The 14,815-nt window shown below is 40.1% G+C and overlaps 2 protein-coding genes across 10 annotated transcripts in view; one reads left to right on the forward strand and one right to left on the reverse strand.

Annotated features, from left to right (window-relative positions):
- The window catches only part of cdc42bpaa (CDC42 binding protein kinase alpha (DMPK-like) a), a 75,005-nt gene extending 62,033 nt beyond the window's left edge, over window positions 1-12,972 (forward strand). For 6 of the 9 annotated variants that reach the window (XM_079632572.1, XM_079632574.1, XM_079632576.1 and 3 more), the window contains 10 exons: window positions 415-477; window positions 611-1,207; window positions 1,829-1,926; window positions 2,076-2,160; window positions 2,512-2,639; window positions 3,842-3,955; window positions 4,359-4,541; window positions 5,432-5,549; window positions 7,215-7,375; window positions 9,955-12,965. In XM_079632572.1, the coding sequence (XP_079488698.1) occupies window positions 415-477; window positions 611-1,207; window positions 1,829-1,926; window positions 2,076-2,160; window positions 2,512-2,639; window positions 3,842-3,955; window positions 4,359-4,541; window positions 5,432-5,549; window positions 7,215-7,375; window positions 9,955-10,086 (1,679 nt within the window). In that variant the 3' untranslated portion in view covers window positions 10,087-12,965. Of the gene's footprint in view, window positions 1-414; window positions 478-610; window positions 1,208-1,828; window positions 1,927-2,075; window positions 2,161-2,511; window positions 2,640-3,837; window positions 3,956-4,358; window positions 4,542-5,431; window positions 5,550-7,214; window positions 7,376-9,954 lie in introns of all 9 variants that reach the window. The other 3 variants (XM_079632575.1, XM_079632579.1, XM_079632580.1) reach the window with 2 other exon arrangements.
- The window catches only part of fzd3b (frizzled class receptor 3b), a 35,342-nt gene continuing 33,457 nt past the window's right edge, over window positions 12,931-14,815 (reverse strand). The window contains exon 7 of the mRNA XM_079632581.1: window positions 12,931-14,317. Coding sequence (XP_079488707.1) covers window positions 14,101-14,317 — 217 coding nt within the window. The 3' untranslated portion in view covers window positions 12,931-14,100. The remainder of the gene's footprint in view (window positions 14,318-14,815) is intronic.

Raw genomic sequence — 14,815 nt, forward strand, 5'->3', positions numbered from 1 at the left:
AAAAAAAAATGTATGCGTCGTGGTGCTCTCATGAATGATGGTTCCAATCCACGAGATGGAAGAAAATATTACATTTCTGTTGTCAAACAGGAAGCACATGACAAGTCTTATATATATATATTTTTACGGTATAATATATAAGACTTGTCATGTGCTTCCCGTTTGACAACAGAAATGTAATATTGTCTTTAGTAATATAATGATATTTAAAAATGATAATGTAGGTGTGTGTAAAATAAGATTATATAATAATATATAAAGATATACTGCTGAATTTTTATGTAACATTTATTAATTCTTTGAATTCCCGTACTTCAAAAGAGCAAGGCTGGTCCGCACAAGTCCAACTCAATCCAGCGTAGCTTTATCAAACTGCTTTCTGTTTATATGAACTACACTTCTATTAATCCACAGATCACGAGAGGATAGCCCTGGGCAATGAGGAAGGGCTGTACGTTATTCATGTTACCAAAGACGGTAAGCGTAATTAAAAGCTTTATCTGCGTTTACTGTACTTAACTGTTGCGTTTACACTGTATTTTTAGTCATCTTACTGCATTCTTTGATGTTAATACAAAGCCTCTTATTGTTTATATATTCCTTTTCACAGAGATTATCAAGGTTGGAGATAAAAAGGTCCATCAGATTGAGCTAATCCCATCAGAACAGTTGATTGCCGTGATATCCGGTCGAAACGGCCACGTGCGACTCTACCCTATGTCGGCCATAGATGACCGAGATGCCGATTTCTTTAAGATAGCGGAGTCCAAAGGCTGCCAAACTCTGGTTTCGGGTACACTCAGACACGGATCTCTCACATGCCTTTTTGTGGCCATGAAAAAAACTGACAAGGTGTTCATCTACGAGCTCAACAAGAGCAAAACACGCCATCGGAAGCTGCGGGAATTCAGCGTCCCAGGATCAGTGCAGTGGATGGGTCTCCAGGGCGACAAGCTTTGCGTGGGCTTCCATTCCGGGTTCCTGCGCTTCAATCTTCTGGGGGATGGAGTGCCCGATAGCCTCCTTCACCCTGAAGATCACACCCTGGGCTTCATCAAGCATCTGAGCCTGGACGCCCTCTGCCTCGTGGAGATCTCCAGTAAAGAGCTGCTCTTGTGCTTTAACAGTATCGGTGTGTATGTGGACTGCCAGGGCAGACGTTCACGACAACAGGAACTGATGTGGCCGGCTAAGCCCACCTCATGCCGTGAGTGACGATTGCTCTTTCTGCTCGGATTAGTATGGCTTGTGTTTACTTGTTTACAGTGTGATAGTACCAATCAGCAAAATTGGAGGAAATTACTGCACTTGAAATGTATTATCTTTAAATTTTTTAGCTTTTCTTAAAAATGGCAAAGATATTGCGGAAATGGGTTTATAATATAATTGATATATGTACAGTATAATATAGTGGTTTAAAACAAGTGATTTTAGATCATTGAAGTGCAATAAGCTGCGAAATAGAACTAATTTCTCTATATGCTTATGTAGCCTTTATGCAGCGTAGTATTTCTTATTACTAATGCTTTAAGTTTTTCAGGGAGGTCTATTTCATTTATGTCTTTGTTCTATTATAGTTTGTTTTCCTTTATGCTTGTATTTAGTTTCTTTGCTTTTATTACTCATATGGTGATTATATTTTAAATATAATACATATTATATTTTATTTTATGTAAATATCATGACCTTATTTCACGCTAGATATTTTGTGTACTCAATTTGAGAGTGTGCAGTGTTGTAGTTATGTTATATTGCTGATGTTGTGCTCATAATTTGGACGTAGGCATGCTGAGGATAACTTTTGTTTTCTGTGACTTATGTCTTGCAGGTTATAATGCACCTTATCTGTCAGTGTATAGCGAGAATGCAGTGGATGTATTCGACGTCAACACTATGGATTGGATTCAAACGATGCCTTTGAAAAATGTACACTTTTCATATATTTATTCATTATATAAAAAAAGACACACTTCCAGAGCTTCTTCTTCTCATCTCTTCTTGGATTAAATAAAGTAGAAGCAGGCGGTAAATGAAAGTTCAGCGTGTTAATGAGCTGTGTGTCTCCTGCATTGCAGGTTCATCCTCTGAACGCTGATGGCTCTCTAAACCTGCTGGGGCTGGAGACCGCACGGCTCATCTACTTTAAAAACAAGACAGCGGGTGAGTATTCCTGCCCCACGTATTTATGCAAATTCAGCAGGAAATAAAAGATAAGAAAGTGAAAAGTTGTTTCAGAGGCAGAGAAAGCTAATGGAGTTTCACACAAACATTGTTTTCTTAATTTGCACTGATAAATCTTTCACACTAGGTTTAGGAACATTTATTAAAAACAGAATGGGGTCGATTTTGATTTCATATTGTTAAAATGTAAAGAATTTACTTAATATGTAGCATCTTGTGAATAGGACACATTTTTACATCCCAATAGACGTTTGTTGTTCTATCGTTTCATAGCGTTAAATGTGTTGTGTAATGTGCTTAATGCTTTGTGTGCTGTGTAATGATGTGCAGAGGGAGATGAGCTGGTGGTGCCAGAGACATCTGATAACAGCCGTAAACAGATGGTGCGCAGCGTGACGAGCAAACGCCGCTTTTCTTTCCGTGTGCCGGAGGAGGAGAAAGCTCTGCAGAGGAGGCATGTTCAAGCCTAGCAACACTAACCGGCATGACTTCTAATGGAAACTCTTATGGGCTTTTCACACTTGAAATTGTTCATTTTTAGACCATTCTAAATCCTTGGAAAAAATTACGTTTCATGTTTCACGCTGTTCGTGATTTATAAAATTCTTATTTACATATTTATGAGGTCAGTAGCAAGTCTATTAGGGATGCACCAATGTTTCAGCCAATTATTCAGTATTATTTTCACTTTCGGTCATCTGCCAATTGTTTTAAAACAGCCGATGATCAGGCCAAATATATTGTGTCTGTCAGGGGGAGGAAAAGCTTGTCAGACTGCAACTAACACTGTGTGAAGAAAACATTTCTTGTGTTAAATTCAGGGCTGTTGAAGTTGAAGCTGTTGAAGAACGTGACAATAACACATTAACAGTTAAAAAAATATCAGTGTTAAAGCAGGCTCTATTTGACCCTATGAATCACCTGTAGTTCAAGCCAGGGTTGCCAGGTCCCTACAAATCAACTATATCAAACCTCTACAATGCGACTAAATTTTCACTCTAGGCGACTAAATAATGTCTATTATTAGCCATTGGATAATACATTTCTAGATTTTACATGTCTGTGTGGTTGTTGGAGATTAAGTATAAGTTTAACATAGATATATTTTCACTCGCTGAACACTCAGTCTTGACTGAGCGCTTGAGAGTTATGCTCTCCGCCAAGCGATCTGTACTATTTCAATGCAGCTCCGCATTCGCGTTGTACCGTAAACTCTAGTGTGAAGGCACACAACTCGCCGTCGCACACGCAGAGAGCGAGCGAAGGAGTCTTACCACGCGGAATCGACGCGCTACATGCAAACTATATTTTTTGTGTAACACATTTTTTCTTTTCCTCAGAAAAATCAAACTATCGTATCTGCAGATATCATTCAAAATAATCAGTATCGGCTAAATTTAGTATCGGTGCATCTTTAAGTTTATCTGTAAAAAATTTATGTTAAATAAAATACAGTTTCAGCATTGTAATTCTTTGCAACTAAACAGCAAGTGAAAGTTTCTGTAAAAAATATATGAATTTATTGAAAAGCATGAGGTAAGACTGGAAAGCCCTTAATTGTAATCCAAGTTTCATGTTTGCAGTTTGTTGAATCATTCTAGTCTTGAGAAGGTATCCATGTGCTCCGAGTCTCACTGCATTGTTTGTGCTCTTCAGGGAGATGCGGAGAGACCCAGAAATGAGGAGCAAGTTAATTTCAAACCCAACAAACTTCAACCATGTGGTTCATATGGGCCCGGGAGATGGGATCCAGATCCTGAAGGATCTGCCAATGGTAGGAGCAGCTGACAGCAGGGAGAACGTCACCTCTCTGATCCTACGCCTCCATCCATCTGTTTCTGAGAGCTGTTTTAATGAGCATGAGCTGTTCATTATTACCACTGTTATTATTTCAGTTTTATAGATGAGCTTGATCAAAAGATGGCATAAAACCACATTTGACTTTAATAATGTCACATTACATGGCCGTTTTATATATCCAACATTTAGGAAGTAAATGGGTCAATTTGGCTTTCATGCTGTCTTTTAAATGACTTTATCTCATTGACTTGTCACCAACTTATTCTTCTTATTTACGCCATTATTGAGCAGTAAACTGTTGCATGCATCTATATTTTTTCTTTCTTTTTCCTGCATTTCACCCCTCTATATCTGCTCCTCTTGGGTTCCTTCTGTAGCCCGGTTCTCCTCTCCCCTCTCCTCATCTGCGCCTCATCTCCACCCCTACCAGCTTTGAGCATGTCTATCACATGACACTCACCTCTGCTGACAACTTCCTGTCCCAGGACTCCTCCCCTCTCTCCTCCCACTCCCTGTCTCTCAGCTCCGCCCCTGGGACCCCTGCTTCCATCTGCTCTCTGGTAGGACCAGAGAGAGACACACACAGACTCACTCCATCTGTTTCCTGAATGTATTCCCACATGCATTAGCTCACTTTCACCCTCAGTCTGTTTTCAGACTGTCTGCCTGTGTCACAAATTGACAATCTGTTTGTTGCTCTGCATGCCAAATCAAACTCCTCCTTAGTATTTTTTTTTTTTAAAGGTGCAGTTAGCAAAACAGTTGAAAGTGGTTTGGATGAGCACCATATCACACTTGTAGCCAATCAGCAATTGGGGGCGTGTTCACTTATAATGGGGGAGGAGAGAGAGTGAGCAAGCGGGAGATTTGAAGAAAGACTGTAGAAAGAGAGATATTACAAAGGAGAAAAGTTGAATATTACTGAAAAAGAAGGGTTTATGATCAGGCAAGAGCTTTAGGACCAGCGTTTATATTCGAAAAGCTTTCCAGCGCTGTAGAGACCTAAGCAGGAAGGCCTGTAAACGGATGCATTATTTCTGCTCTGTATTGCTTCACTTCAGCTATGATAAAGAGAGATCTACCAGTACTCTTTGCGTGTTTGTCCATTTTGGGGGCGGAGCAATAAAGGTGTTTGGGTTGATTTCAAATCGTTTCTCAGAAATCGCTTACTAAATCGCTTTAAGGATTAAATCCAGGTATGACCTCAAAGCTAACAGACATGGATTAAAAACCACAACTTTAAGTTTACATTTAATTGGTTTTGTTAAATGACAAAATATTGTGTATACTGCTGGTTTTATGAATCTTATTGAAAAACTTAAGTGAGCAAAGGATTTAATTTTCCCGTTGTTTTATCATTTAAGATAATTTACAGTGACATTGGTGTATTTTTAGCTTTTGTGAATTTGTTCATTGTTTGATTTGCCCACTGTGTGTCTGGTGTGTTCAGAATCTGCGCGCTCAGGAGAGTCGTGGTGTCCTGGGAGCGTCCGTCAGTATCCCCTCCATCAGCAAGGCCAGGCCTGAACCGGGCCGATCTATGAGCGCCAGCAGTGGTCTCGGCACACGTGAGTACTGAAATATGTTCATATATATATATAATAGGGCTGTCCGTTAAACGCGTTATTAACGGCGTTAACGCAAACCCATTTTAACGGCGTCAATTTTTTTATCGCGAGATTAACGCCTAGCAAACTTTGTAGTTTTTTTCACACGCTTTTGCAACAACTAGTAACGTTATTAAAACTACAACACCACACTGGATCTAGCTAGACCAGAAACAAAACAACAGGAATGTTAGTGTGAAATTGAACACAGTATGCCAATATTGTTTAAAAAAACTACAACAACATTTGCACAAAGCAAGCCGATCCACTTTTCCATGTTGATAAGAGCATTAAAATGAGAAAAAAATAATGGGACAAAAAGAAATCAAGAGACATTTAGAATAGATAAAAATGTGCGATTAATCGCGAGTTAACTATGACATTAATGCGATTAATCGCGATTAAATATTTTAATCGTTTGACAGCCCTAATATATATATATATATATATGGATAAGAATGACTCAAGAAACTTTTGCTTTCAGTTTCAACTATTGGTAGAAAAATTATTTATAGGAAATATCCCTAAAACAAATTTTTGGCAATGTACTGCAGTGTACATATGGTCAGAAATATTTCGGCATTGAAACTGTCTTTTTGTTGTTGAGGGCAATTGGTCTTTTGAATTATCAAACTGTACTTTGAATTTTTCACATTGTCTTTCGAACGTTGGAACTGTCTTGGAAACTTGAACGTTTTTTAATGTTTTAATTTTTGTTCTTTCTTTTTTTCCAACTTTCGAACTTTCAGATGTTCCTTTGAGCTTTTAAACTTCGTCATCAATTGATGTTGCGTCGGACATAGTGTAATTTGAACTTTTCAGGTTCTCATGGTAAATGAGTCAATGACTGCTTCCCAATTCGCATACTATCCGTCATAAATAGTATTCGAAATTAGAATTAGTCCCAAATCGTAGTATGTTGAAATGAGTATTCCAAAGACACCCGTATGGTCAACTTTTCCCAGTTACAATCTAAAGTGCAGATCCGTGCACACTCTAACAGCTCATATTGCCACAACCCATTGAGTGTTGGATGAGGATTCGATTAGAACTACAATTTTTCTACAAACTTTTTTTTAAACTACAAACATGGCGGATGTGCGAGACAACAGTTAAGTAGAGAGGTTTAGATAAAGGGTTTGAGTGATAAATAATCAGTATCTAACCTGATGAAAATATATTTGTTCAATGTTTAATCCACATTGTTTAATCTGTAACAGCATTGTGAACATTTATAAAGATATATTAAGTCATTAACTTTTAAATGCATCATTTTGCAAACACACAAGGAGAGTTCTCCACATGAAAGACCAACGACTGGCAGATCAACGTGCTACTACATTTCTCTCCGAAATGGTGGAGGATTAAAACTGTGACAGGATGATTGACAGGGCAGTTTAAACGCTGACAGGATGCGTGTAACTAAGCGACAGAGCTGTCCGTTAAAGATGCAATTATGATGAAGCAGTATGTCCCAAAGCTAGCCTAGTCTTCTGCCACACACTCAAAAGTGTGTAATTTTTCTTCACAAAAACAGTGCATACTTTTAGGGCATAGTAGAAGTAGATGAATTGGGACACGGCAAATGTCTTAAGGATCTGTTTATGGCTGTGTCCCGTATCCCAGGCTCCACCGCTCAAAATGGCAGCGCAATGAGACGGGACTTTTCGGTTGGCAACTACGGTTCCACCAAGCGTCAGATGACATCACCCTCTGAAGGCTCGCTCTCATCCGGAGGAGGCGTGGACTGCGGGAGTGACGCCCCTCTCTCCCAGTTTGACAGAGAGGTCAGTGGCTTCTTTTCCATGCCTTGGTTTTTTATCAATTTTTAACTTTGGCATAAAGAAAAACACAGCAAGCAAATAATAATAATAAAGGGTTTTATTGCTAAAAATAAGGTTCTTTGTGGATAAAATATTGATTTTCTGCAACCCTACTGCTGAGATATGCTACTGCTGGAAATGTTTTGGTGTCTTCTGAATGACAAGACTGATGGGATTTCAATTGTAAAGGGGTATTTGCCCCTTAATGGTGTGTTGTTCTTGTGAATGTTGATTTAACATGTTGATTCGACCTCCACACTGATCAGAACAGGTAAAAGTTTCACCCCTGGAGGTTTTTGTGCGATGTTGATCACTGCTAAAACTCAATCGAGAGCACTAGAAGTGTGTTATATAATCCCTAAAAACCAATACACAGGCATTCGTTGCATTTCACATGCCAAAATGTGTTTGGAGGGTCTCCATCCTCTCTTTCTCACGCTTTATGCATGTGTTGAGTGTGTGAAGTGGCACCATATCCACAGATTGAGGTGTTGACCTGCGAACACTCCACCTGCACACACACACACACACAGTTTGCGCCTCGGCTCCACGCTTGACTTTGTGCACATCGACTGTATAATGATGTGTGGGTGCTGTGTGTGACTCTTTAGTGTCCGGGAGTGTCACCCACAGAGAAGACCCCTGATCTGAAAAGGGCTTTAAGGACCCTGCTTAGTAAGCTAAAGGTAACACACATGACCCTGAACCCTGTAGCTCCCTCCTCGTACGGAGGAAATGGGGTAGTTGAGCTGTCTCCACATTGAAAGCGTGTTTGATCTGTGTAGGTGGTGGAAGTGTACACAGCGTTTGCTAGCATTAATGTGTTGCATAGCACCTTTTATACATCCACTTATATTGTGTAGAGGAGGAGTTGCTGTCGTGCTTGTTCTAGCTAGTGATAAACTCTTTAATCGGCTGATGCGTGTCTAATTTTAAACGATTACATCAGCCAATACATGTTTCTGCATGACAGATGAAGATTTATGTCAGACCCAAAATCTACCAACAGCCGAGTAAATGGATATTGTCAACAAATATTTTCAGATCTTTTTAGTGAATTGAGTAAATGTTGTGCAGTGTCTTATTTTCAGCAGTTTCTATATGCAATTTGTTCTCTATCGTGTACTAAGACTGACAGAAAATTAAAAGTTGCATTTTTCTTAGCCAATATGACAAGGAACTATACTCCCATTCCTGTGCAATAATCAAGGAACTGTGCTGCCGTACCAGCAGGCGCAATGATATTACGCACCGCCTGAAAATAGTCCCCAGCTCGGTAACTTCCAACGTGACCGGCACTAAGTTTGTAATATCATTGCTTCTGCTGGTACGGCAGCAAGTTCCTTGATTATTACGCAGGAATGAGAGTATAGTTTCTAGTCAAATTGGCCTAGAAAATAGCAACTTTTCATTTTCTGTCGGCCTTAGTACACGATGTAACTAGAGAAGAGTCAAGTTCTAAATAGGAAAAATATCAAAACTCATTGGTCATTTTTTTGAGAGAGATGCTAACGGTCTATTCAGATTCAATGATCTATGCTAACCTATGCTAAAAGTGCTACCGCCAGACCCGGAGATCGGCTGAATGGATTCGAAAACGGTAAAAAACTCAACTGTTTAACTCTAGGGGAGTTTGACAATGAGCCTATTTCCAAAAAAGTGGAGTGTTCCTTTAAGAGACATAACCAGTTCAGATTGAAAGGATCTCAAGCGCTCTGGCTGAAGATGTCACTGTAGCTTTACCCGTTAATAGACGCGGTACTTCCTTGAAAATGAATTCCAGCACAGCTACTGTACAACAACCATAATGAAATGAGCCTTCACAATAGATAATGCTTTACAATGAACTCTGTTAGAGAGCTACATGACAATTCATCCGTTCAATGAAATACCTTACTCTCCAGCTGAGTAATAAAAACACCATCTCCGCATCGCTTTTACAACATTTCAAATCCCTCGGATTCTTGTTTTATTACGAGTTGTCGCGTTCTCTCAGAAGCTCCTCTATATAGTCCTCTGATTCACTGGAGGTTGGAGATTGATCTGCTCCATGTCAACCTTTCTCTCATTGTAACAACTAACCTACGTCACTCCCACACCATACACACGTCAAAGTAGCAGAGCAGCTTTTCTCTATTTACGCATGTGACAAGACACACAAAAACAAAAAATATCAAACAATTGTAACAGGCTTACCATAGTTGGATTAATGATGTATTGACTATTTGATGTATTTATTATTTGAATGTTTTGAACAAAAAACATTACATAGCGTACCTTTAAATACATTTTAAAATGCAATGTATTCCTGTGTTGCAAAGCTGAATTTACTCCAGTCTTCAGTGTCGCACGATCCTTCAGAAATCCGTCTAACATGATGATTTGGTGCTTAAGAACATTTCTTATTATTAACATTAACGTTTTATTACATTATAAATGTCTTTACTGTCATTTATGGTAAATTTATTGCATCCTTGCTGAGGAAAAAGCAGTAGTGTATTTAGTCTGTTTATTCATCATCTCCGTGTCTGTCCTGCTTTTAGGATTCCGACTCGCCACGTCACTCCACGGCCTCCAACAGCTCCAACCTGAGCAGCCCACCGAGCCCTTCACCCCCACACAAGAGCAAGACTCAGTCTCTGGAGCGCGGACAGCACCTGGGCTGGGAGACATGAGCCCAAGAGCCCACTCCTTATACGCCATGTTCCCAAACACGCCGCTGGGGCCAGGTGTGTGTTTGTGTGCATGTGCATTACACACGTGATTGTTTGACACGCACCTTACATCCCTTTTGAGTGGACCCATCACCAGTTTCCGTTCCTCTGTTTGGATGGGGGAACAGATCCACTGAGAGTAGCTCATCTCTCACCGCCACAGGTGTGGAGGGGGAGCCAGAAAGACAAACACACAGCTTTAAAGTCAATTTATCAGTGTTTGTTGTCAAGTGTGCCTCATCTAACGCAAGGGAAAACGTATGCATTCAAAAGTCTTAATGGACAGGGTGGGATGTTACTTTAAACGCATTACACTAACACGGAAAACTGTCCCTGGCATTCCAATCAGTGTGATAAAACAAGCCCCGATAGATAGAGCGCCCCCCAGCTGTGGCACTACTGTATAACTCCGCCTCTACCCTCCAGTGCCATGCCGACCTTCAGAGGTCAGAGTTCAATAATGTAAATAGAGTTTAAGTAGAGTATAATATATAATGAATCATAACACTATTCTGTTGGTAAATAAGTGTGAGAGAGAGTCTTCTTTCCTTTTTATTTTCCGCGTCAATTCTTTTTATGTAAATCGAAGCATTATTTTGTCAAGATACGCTAGTTTTCCGTAATTCCACTAATTCCATTGTTGAGATGAAAAGATTTGCAAGGGAACACTACAAAAAAAAAAGTATTGGGCCTCATTCATGAAACACAAGAACAATGTTTGTGTAAATCGTTCGTAAAGCCATTCTCATGTATATTTTATCCATGGAATATTGATAAGCTTGCAGTGAAATGATTCACGTAGACGGTCAAATTTAGTTGAATGCGAGATTCACAAGTGCGCAGTGAATTTGTGCAATTCATGTGCAACTGCTTTTGTTTCGTGAATGTTGTTGCATTGCGTGCAAGTTCCAGCGTCAAGAGAACTCGAGATGTGTGTAAATCACTAAACACACACACTCTCATAAATAATCCGTTGTGCTGAATGTAGCCGATTCACTGCAGCCTTGTTCACGTTACTCTTGCCTACATCTGTGCGTCACGCTTCTGTTACAGAAGCAATAATGCTGTTTCCAAAGAGTTTTTATTCTTTAATTATTCTTTTAGTATTTTATTTTTATTTTCAGTGTTTGTTTGTTTTCAACTCGCAAGAACCAAATTTTTCCTAAAGTGTACATGTGAATATAACATGTAGTGTAAGCTGTACCAGAGCATTTAATGTTTGTGTGACATTCAAAGGGCTTCAGCGCTTCCTGCAGCTCATAATGACTCCGCAGGGACCAGCCGCAGATTCGGCCATTTGATATCGAAACCAATTCAGCAAGTGCGTACAGTAAAGCTGCTGTAGCGATCTATCAAACATCCCTGAACCTCAGAATAGCTCCGATTAGAGAGCCAAGCCATTACGACTCCGACAGAACCTCACCGGTCCGGGTCCACACACACTACTGGGCACGTGTGACGTGTTCACGTCCACTACTGCTCACTTTTGCTAAGCAGATTTATGTCAGATTTGCGCCAACTAATTTTGCAGATGATTGTACATATGTACGCTGTTCAGAATTCCCAAATATTCCAGGTTGTTGCTTGGAAAAGCTCACTCGAATATAAAAATGTCTATCAGTCACTCGACCGCATGTTGTTCTAAAGCTTAGATTGAACTTCTGGGAAAGTGATGTTTGGGACGCAGTTCTTTTCCATGCAATGCAAGAATACAGAATTATATATGTATGTATAAATACATATTTACACTTGCATTGTCAATGTCTGATGTTAAGATTGCTGACATTACAGAACTGCACACATTGCAGGTCACGGTTTCTCAATATAATGCTAAAAATCATATAGCTTCATTTTTTTTGAGTGAGCTTTTGTTTGCTGAAAAAACGTTCAGTATTGAAGCACACCCAAGTACAGAAATAGTGAAAGTTTGTGCATATGTACCTGTGGTTTTATTCATTCTACTATTGCCAGCATTTTGTATGTTCCATTATATGCAAGCACTGTTGAAACCTTCACTGTGGACCAGTCCAGCAAACTCGGCACATGTTGTATTTTTAATCCAAGCGCTCACTCTGTGGTATTGCTCGGGACCTTAGTTATGCATTTTGCTCTATTCCGTGATCATGTTCATTTCGAAACAGAAACTAATATTCATAATACAGGTTTGTATGTTTTTTCTCTCTAAAAAGGCTGTAACGGGTTAGAAACAATTTGCCAGGGTTATGGTATTAACATGAACAGGAAACCTGTTTGAAATGATCTCAGGTATGTCAGAACCAATGATTATATGTTTGCATGATGGAGGATTAAGATTGTAGAAATGACACATCCAGATCTGTCGGCTGTTTGATATTTAGGACTGTTACTTAGCGATGAATAGATCAATATTAGAGCGGGAGGTGCCTTAGCTTTCTTAGATCGGTGTGTGAACTGGTCAATGTAGGTAGAATGGACTAGAAGGAGCTGGAGATTTTTAAGACACTTTCACGTGAGGATTTCGTTTGCCTTGTTAGTGAATTGCTACTTCATATCATATAGTTTCTTCTTCTTGATTTTGACTTTTGTAAGACTATGTACAGATTTGCATGTCATAGGTGTAATCACTTGTTTTAAGGACTGTACGGCTGGATTGTTTTATTTTTATCGTATTTTATTGACCTGTGTGGCGTGAATGGTTGGGATGTGAAAATGAATTACCCCATACTGCAATGTAGACCTTTTTCCGATTTCTTTTCTTCTTTGCACAAATGTATTTAAGAAATACTGTTATTTGTATTGGTTTGGACACCACTTTTCACATGGAAAGCTCATCTGACTATTTCAATAAAATGGGGAACTACAAAACACACCAAGCTTTTTTCGTTCTTTTCTACAAAAGCTTTATTTGAAATCTTGAACGACGCTATGAGTGGATTTACACATTCAACAGATAGCTGCGGTTAAAGTGCTGTATTGTTCCTCATTAGTAAAGTGGACAGACGAACGGAGCATGAAGATCAAGTGTAATCGGGAAAGCGAAGGCAAAGCTACAGCAGAAGCAGTAATAGCGATCAGAAAAACAGCTTTTACAAAGCTCAGGTCCAAAGTCACGTTTAGGCACAGAGTACCACTGCAATAATCTCATCGACACGTAAACAAAAACACTCAGAACTTCACTTTTAAAGCGTGTCGTGAAACAGCGCATGATGGCAGTTGAACGTTGTGGAAATTCCATAAAACGTGTGCATTTCAAACGGCCTTAGTTTGCGCGTGAGGAAATGGCCTGCTGAAATATTCATGAAGCAACATCAGAAATAAGCACCATTTACAAAGCTTAAGACTCTTGTTCACACGGTCGGAAAAACAGCTCGCCGTTTTCAATCCATTCTAACTCTGTAATGTGACGTGAGAAGCAATATCGAGTGTGATGAGCGTTCCGGTGTGATGAGGTAGAGCGGCTGGGACAAAGCACATCAGGTGTTGGTGAGGATTCTGGTACGTCGTTTCTCCGCGCGATCCTTCTCAACCAAACTACCACGAGAAACAAAAACAGCTCGCCGGAGGCACAAAACCACCGATACTCCCGTCAAGAGTCTGAAACCTGATAATATCATCAGCCTTGAAGCGTCGGTGATCCATTAACTCTTTAAACAGGGTTGTGTGATGGATGTAATGGGAAATCTCCTCTCGGACAGCTGCGGTCGGTCCCGCTTCATCCTGACGCTGTGAAACATGCAGTAAACTTCATCCAACAGAACTTCACAGTATCAAAGAGGACATATCTTGTTACTCAGGTGCGCCGCCGATGGGCCAAATCCTGAGGACGGCTTCTGTCAACACGCATGCATCAAGTTTCGGATTCCTCTGCTGCTGCCAAAGCACATGTCTGTCCGTCAACAGCTTCCCAGGCTCCTGCAGGACAGGAACTCTCCCGCGCCAACAGATACACGCCTCTCGTTTCAGTTGGAGGCTCTAGTCTGAGGACAGGTCTCTGGGTTACGCACTTGCCCCGTCCTCCTCCACCACGCGGTTCATACTGGATCCGTGCGTTATGCTAGTGGGCGGCGTGTTGCTCAGGTCCCGCATGCTGCCGTGTCTGGGTTGGCTGTCGAGGCGATGAAGGCTCCCGTGATGGGACAGCTGCTCGTTGAGTCGTGGCATGCTCCCGTACGCCGGGCGTTCCTCCGTGCCTCTGTGGCTGGAGGGGGTGAACCTGTGTTCAGAAGGAACATCGGCCGGTTAATTAAGTTCAGGCTGTAGCTTCAAACATGTCTGCACACGCACAACTATATTAAACTCTTAGAGGAAGCTCAACTGACACATTAGATCAGAGGTTTCAAACTCGGGATCGAGGGGACCCAAGGAAAGCTTCAGAAAAATTAAAAAAGATGGGGAAAAAAGACATACACATTATTTTTACTTGAGTGAAATATATAAAATATATACTTTTCAATACATATTTGTATACATAACTTAATTTACAGAATAGGTAGACTAAAGATTTCTTCAACTTAAATAGAACCTAAATATTTTCCAGATATTTTACACACATATTTTAGATATTAGTTCACTTTGAAATAAAATTTTGGTATGTTTTAGCTTACCTGAAGTGCATCCAAGATGTAGGTGTCTTTGTCTCCGCAGTAGTTTCAATTGTGATATTTTTAGGTCAAACCGTTCTTGTCTGTCAGTCATATAATGCAGGTATATC

The sequence above is a fragment of the Phoxinus phoxinus genome, assembly GCF_949152265.1.
Source record: "Phoxinus phoxinus genome assembly, chromosome: 13".
Taxonomy (NCBI): Eukaryota; Metazoa; Chordata; class Actinopteri; order Cypriniformes; family Leuciscidae; genus Phoxinus; species Phoxinus phoxinus.